Genomic DNA, 7136 nt, shown 5'->3' on the forward strand with positions numbered 1-7136 from the left:
AGTCCAAGTTGGCAACATAGAGAGACGGTCCCTACCCAACAGCGGGCTCACAGTCTAGAAAACTGCGCCGGGAAACCCCAATCCTCCTCCCCTCCCAGTAAATTATTCCTAATCAATCAATCAATCGTATTTATTGAGCGCTTACTGGGTGCAGGGCACTGTACTAAGCGCTTGGGAAGTCCAAGTTGGCAACATAGAGAGACGGTCCCTACCCAACAGTGGGCTCACAGTCTAGAAAACTGCGCCGGGAAACCCCAATCCTCCTCCCCTCCCAGTAAATTATTCCTAATCAATCAATCAATTGTATTTATTGAACGCTTACTGGGTGCAGAGCACTGTACTAAGCGCTTGGAAAGTCCAAGTTGGCAACATAGAGAGACGGTCCCTACCCAACAGTGGGCTCACAGTCTAGAAAACTGCGCCGGAAACCCCAATCCTCCTCCCCTCCTAGTAAATTATTCCTAATCAATCAATCAATCGTATTTATGAGCGCTTACTGGGTGCAGAGCACTGTACTAAGCGCTTAATCCTAAAGAAGGATTGACCCAAACGAGTTAGGATGGTTAATCTGGGAAGGCTTCAAGGACGGAGTGTGTCTGCGGCGCTGCTCTGAAGGGCGGGCGGGTGTGGATGGCGCCCAGGCAAGAGGAATAATAATAATAATAATAATAATGATAATAAGGGCATTTGTTAAGCGCTTACTATGTGCCAAGCACTGTTCTAAGCGCTGGGGGAGATACAAGGTGATCAGGCTGTCCCACGTGGGGCTCACAGTCTTCATCCCCATTTTACAGATGAGGGAACTGAGGCCCAGAGAAGTGACTTGCCCAAAGTCACCCAGCTGACAAGCGGCGGAGCCAGGATTTGAACCCACGACCTCTGACTCCAAACCCCGGGCTCTTTCCATTGAGCCACGCTGCTTCCCGGAATGGTTTGAGAAGGAGCACGGCCTGGGTTCTAATCCCGGTTCCACCCCCCGTCCGCTGCGTGACCTTGGGCAAGTCACTTGGCTTCTCTGGACCTCAGTTCCCTCATCCGGAAATTCCTTCATTCCTTCAATCGTATTTATTGAGCGCTTACTGTGTGCAGAGCACTGTAGTAAGCGCTTGGGAAGTCCAAGTCGGTGACATATAGAGACGGTCCCTACCCAACAACGGGTCTAGAAGAAGGGCTCATTCATTCATTCATTCAATCGTATTTATTGAGCGCTTACTGTGTGCAGAGCACTGTACTGAGCGCTTGGGAAGTCCAAGTCGGCAACACATAGAGACGGTCCCTACCCAACGGTCTAGAAGACGGGCTCATTCATTCATTCATTCATTCATTCAATCGTATTTATTGAGCGCCTACCGTGTGCAGAGCACTGTACTGAGCGCTTGGGAAGTCCAAGTCGGCAACACACAGAGACGGTCCCTTCCCGACAGCGGGCTCACGGTCTAGAAGGGGGAGACAGACAAGAAAACAGAACATATTAACAAAATAAAATAAATAGAATAAATATGTACCAATAAAATAGAGTAATAAAAACGTACAAACATATATACGTATAGAGAGGCAGCGTGGCTCAGTGGAAAGAGCCGGGGGTTTGGAGTCGGAGGTCATGGGTTCAAATCCCGGCTCCGCCAATTGTCAATCAATCAATCGTATTTATTGAGCGCTGACTGTGTGCAGAGCACTGTACTGAGCGCTTCAGAGTCAGCTGGGTGACTTTGGGCAAGTCACTTCTCTTCTCTGAGCCTCAGTTCCCTCATCTGGAAAATGGGGGTTAAGACTGTGAGCCCCATGTGGGACAACCTGGTAATCTCCCCGGCGCTTAGAACAGTTGCTTTGCACATAGGAAGCGCTTAATAAATGCCATCATTATTATTATTATTATTCATTCAATTGTATTTATTGAGCGCTTACTATGTGCAGAGCACTGTACTAAGCGCTTGGAAAGTACAATTATCATTATTATATACAGGTGCTGTGGGGAGGGGAAGGAGGTAGGGAAATGGGGATTAAGGCGGCGAACTCTTATGTGGGACAGGGAGTACTATGTCCAACCTGATTATCTTGTATGTACCCCAGCGCTTAGTACAGGGCTCAGCGCTTCGCCGATTATTATTGAATATTATGGGCAGAGGCTGAGAAGAAAGAGCCGTGGACGGGGAAGAGCAGCCGGCGGGTTTGGGGCGGAGCGGGGAGTCCCCCGTCTTCCTTGGATTTATTCATTCCGTCGTATTTATTGAGCGCTTCCTGTGTGCAGAGCACTGTACTAAGCGCTTGGGAAGTTCAAGTGGGCAACAGATAGACCCTTAAAGCCACACTGTGGCCTCCTGAGGAGAGGAAGTTGCCCAATCAGAGGGAGAGGGAGAGACCCGTTTGCCCGTTTTCAAGGAGGTCAGCCTTCCGGGCCCCCCCAGACTTGGCTAATTCCGAAGGCTGAAGTGGCCACTTGGGAGGAGGGCCGGAAAACCACTGGGAATTTGATGATATCTGATGGGAATCAAATGGTATTTGAGTTGGCGGGGCCGATCCCCCGCGCGACTCTCCGCTCCGACCCTTCCCGGACGTGGGCACGCCTCGTCCCGAAACGGGGCCCCATCCCCGCTTTTCCTCCCTTCCCCCATGGTCGCCAGTCCCTGGATTCCCAGATTCCACGGAGAACCAGTTTATCCGCAGCCCGGCGGTCCTTATTTTGTGAATATGTTTTGTTTTGTTGTCCGTCTCCCCCTTCTAGCCCGTGAGCCCGCTGTCGGGTAGGAACCGTCTCTCTATGTCGCCAACTTGGACTTCCCAAGCGCTTAGTACAGTGCTCTGCACACAGTAAGCGCTCAATAAATAAATGCGATTGATTGATTGGCTTCCCAGATTCCACGGAGAACCAGTTTATCCGCAGCCCGGCGGTCCTTATTTTGTTAATATGTTTTGTTTTGTTGTCCATCTCCCCCTTCTAGACTGTGAGCCCGCCGTCGGGTAGGGACCGTCTCTATGTGTCGCCGACTTGGACTTCCCAAGCGCTTAGTACAGTGCTCTGCACACAGTAAGCGCTCAATAAATAAAAGAGGTCATGGGTTCAAATTCCGGCTCTGCCAATTGTCAGCTGTGTGACTTTGGGCAAGTCACTTAACTTCTCTGTGCCCCAGTTGCCTCATCTGTAAAATGGGGATTGACTGTGAGCCCCCCGTGGGACAACCTGATTACCTTGTTACCTCCCCAGCGCTTAGAACAGTGCTTTGCACATAGTAAGCGCTTAATAAATGCCATTATTATTGTTATTGTTATTATTATTATTATTATTAAATACGATTGATTGATTGGCTTCCCAGATTCCACGGAGAACCAGTTTATCCACAGCCCGGCCGTCCTTATTTTGTTAATATGTTTTCTTTTGTCGTTTGTCTCCCCCTTCTAGACTGTGAGCCCGCTGTTGGGTAGGGACCGTCTCAATGTGTCGCCGACTTGGACTTCCCAAGCGCTTAGTACAGTGCTCTGCACATAGTAAGCGCTCAATAAATACGATTGAATGAATGAAGTGACTTGCCTGAGGTCACACAGCTGTCAGTATGTGAGTAAGCGGAAGCGCTCAATAAATAAATATGATCGAATGAATACAAGGGGATCAGGTTGTCCCATGGGGGCTCCCAGTCTTCATCCCCATTTTACAGATGAGGGCACCGAGGCCCAGAGAATAATAATAATAATGATGATGGCATTTATTAAGCACTTACTATGTGCAAAACACTGTTCTGAGCGCTGGGGAGGATACAAGGTGATCAGGTTGTCCCACAGGGGGCTCCTAGTCTTCATCCCCATTTGACAGATGAGGTCACTGAGGCCCAGATAATAATAATAATAATAATAAATTGCATTTGTTAAGCGCTTACTATGTGCCAAGCACTGTTCTAAGCGCTGGGGAGGATACAAGGTGATCAGGTTGTCCCACGGGGGGCTCCCAGTCTTCATCCCCATTTGACAGATGAGGTCACCGAGGCCCAGAGAAGTGAATGAACCGCCAGCCATCCATTCAGCCAGCTTCCTCTCTGACCTGATAATATATATATGTTTGTACACGTTTACTACTCTATTTATTTTACTTGTACCTGTTTATTCTATTTATTTTATTTGGTTTATATGTTTCGTTTTGTTGTCTGTCTCCCCCTCCTAGACTGTGAGCCCGCTGTTGGGTAGGGACCGTCTCTAGATGTTGCCGACTTGTATTCATTCACTCAATCAATCAATCAATCGTATTTATTGAGCGCTTACTGTGTGCAGAGCACTGGACTGAGCGCTTGGGAAGTACAAGTCGGCAACACATTCATTCATTCACTCATTCAATCGTACCCAACTTGTATTCATTCACTCATTCAATCGAATTTCTCAATCAATCAATCGTATTTATTGAGCGCTTACTGCGTGCAGAGCACTGTCCCAAGCGCTTGGGAAGTCCAAGTCGGCAACATAGAGAGACGGTCCCTACCCGACAGTGGGACTGGTACTTCCCGAGCGCTTAGTCCAGTGCTCTGCACGCAGTAAGCGCTCAATAAATGCGATTGAATGAATGAATGAATGAGTGAGTGAAGTGACCGGCCCAAGGTCACACAGCTGTCAGTATGTGAGTGAGCGGACCTAATGACATCCAGGAGGCCTTCCCAGACTGAGCCCCCTCCTTCCTCTCCCCCTCGTCCCCCTCTCCATCCCTCCCGTCTTACCTCCTTCCCTTCCCCACAGCACCTGTATATATGGATATATGTTGGTACATATTTATTACTCTATTCGTTTATTTATTTTACTTGTACATATCTATTCTATTTCTTTTATTTTGTTAGTATGTTTGATTTTGTTCTCCGCCTCCCCCTTTTAGACTGTGAGCCCACTGTTGGGTAGGGACTGTCTCTAGATGTTGCCAATTTGTACTTCCCAAGCACTTAGTGCAGTGCTCTGCACATAGTAAGCGCTCAATAAATACGATTGATGATGATGATGAGCCCCCTCCTTCCTCTCCCCCTCCATCCCCCCCACCTTCCCTCCTTCCCTTCCCCACAGCACCTGTATATATGGATATATGTTGGTACATATTTATTACTCTATTTATTTATTTTACTTGTACATATCTATTCTATTTCTTTTATTTTGTTAGCGTGTTTGGTTTTGTTCTCCGTCTCCCCCTTTGAGACTGTGAGCCCACTGTTGGGTAGGGACTGTCTCTAGATGTTGCCAACTTGTACTTCCCAAGCGCTTAGTCCAGTGCTCTGCACATAGTAAGCGCTCAATAAATACGATTGATGATGATGATGATGAGCCCCCTCCTTCCTCTCCCCCTCCATCCCCCCCGCCTTACCTCCTTCCCTTCCCCACAGCACCTGTATATATGGATATACGCTGGTACATATTTATTACTCTATTTTGCTTGTACCTATCTATTCTATTTATTTGATTTTGTTAGTATGTTTGGTTTTGTTCTCCGTCTCCCCCTTTGAGACTGTGAGCCCACTGTTGGGTAGGGACTGTCTCTAGATGTTGCCAATTTGGACTTCCCAAGCGCTTAGTCCAGTGCTCTGCACATAGTAAGCGCTCAATAAATACGATTGATGATGATGATGAGCCCCTTCCTTCCTCTCCCCCTCCTTCCTCTCCCCCTCCATCCCCCCCGCCTTACCTCCTTCCCTTCCCCACAGCACCTGTATATATGGATATACGGTTGTACATATTTATTACTCTATTTATTTTATTTCTATTGATTTATCTTACTTGTACATATCTATTCTATTTCTTTGATTTTGTTAGTATGTTTGGTTTTGTTCTCCGTCTCCCCCTTTTAGACTGTGAGCCCACTGTTGGGTAGGGATGTTGCCAACTTGGACTTCCCAAGCGGTTAGTACAGTGCTCGGCACACAGTAAGCGCTCAGGGACCGTCTCTAGATGTTGCCAACTTGGACTCCCCAAGCGCTCAGTACAGTGCTCTCAATAAATACGACTGGTTGACTGATTGATGATTGATTGATTGATTGATGGATTGGTTTCCCCACCCCTCTGTCCTCTCTGCAGATCAAGCTGGTTGTGCAGTGGGAACTGGAGGATGACAAGGGCGGCCGTCTCTTCTGCTGGCAAATCCCCGTGCAGATCACCAGCTAAGGGGCCGCTCGGCGGCGGGATGCCGGGGCTGGGGGAGACGCCAGCCCGGTGCCAAAGGGAGACGGAGGCCATCGCCACGCTGGCCACTTTCCGCCGGCCCCCCGCATCCAGTCGCCCGGCGGAGCCACCGTCGGGAAGCGCGGGCTTGGAGGCGGGCAGGCGGATCCTCCCCATTCCGGGTGGATTTCCCCACTTCCCCGCGTCGGGAGAGGAAATCCTCCCCCCCCTTCCCAAGTGCCTGGCGATGAATTTTGGTTGAGCTTCCCGGCGTCCCCCCCAGCAATAACCCGCTCCTCGTTAAACGCCGCTCTCCGGGGATGCGCTTACCGCCGACACGGCCATCGGCTTTGCGGAGGCCGGCTCTTTTTTTTTCTACTAATCGGGAAATTCTTTCAATAAAGTCGGAGAAATCCTCCCCTCCGTGTCGGGCTTTCATCAGGTGCTGCGCCCAGGCCCCCTTTTTTGCTCCTTATTAATAGTAATAATGGCGTGGAAGTGGGCTTCCTGGGCGCGGGGCACTGGACTGAGCGATTGGGAAGTACAAGTTCGTTCATTCAACCGTATTTATTGAGCGCTTACGGGTGTGCGGAGCACTGGGCTAAGCGCTTGGGAAGGACAGGTTGGCAGCATATAGAGACGGTCCCTATCCAACAACGGGCTCACAACAATCGTATTTATTGAGCACTTATGGGTGTGCGGAGCACTGTACTAAGCGCTTGGGAAGGACAAGTTGGCAACATATAGAGACGGTCCCTACCCAACAGCGGGCTCACAACAATCAATCAATCAGTCGTATTTATTGAGTGCTTATGGGTGTGTGGAGCACTGTACTAAGCGCTTGGAAAGTACAAGTTGGCAACATATAGAGACGGTCCCTACCCAACAACGGGCTCACAACAATCAATCGTATTTATTGAGCACTTACTGTGTGCAGAGCACTGTAGTAAGCGCTTGGGAAGTCCAAGTTGGCAACATACAGAGACGGTCCCTACCCAGCAACGGGCTCACAACAATCAATC

The 7136-nt window shown here is 49.2% G+C and overlaps 1 protein-coding gene across 1 annotated transcript in view; it reads left to right on the forward strand.

The window, feature by feature from the left end:
* The window catches only part of NPC2 (NPC intracellular cholesterol transporter 2), a 44033-nt gene extending 37501 nt beyond the window's left edge, over positions 1-6532 (forward strand). Inside the window, exon 4 of the mRNA XM_038765964.1 lies at positions 6031-6532. Coding sequence (XP_038621892.1) covers positions 6031-6117 — 87 coding nt within the window. The 3' untranslated portion in view covers positions 6118-6532. The remainder of the gene's footprint in view (positions 1-6030) is intronic.
* The last annotated feature ends 604 nt before the right edge of the window (positions 6533-7136 follow it).

Source organism: Tachyglossus aculeatus, chromosome 23 (genome assembly GCF_015852505.1).
Source record: "Tachyglossus aculeatus isolate mTacAcu1 chromosome 23, mTacAcu1.pri, whole genome shotgun sequence".
Classification (NCBI taxonomy): Eukaryota; Metazoa; Chordata; class Mammalia; order Monotremata; family Tachyglossidae; genus Tachyglossus; species Tachyglossus aculeatus.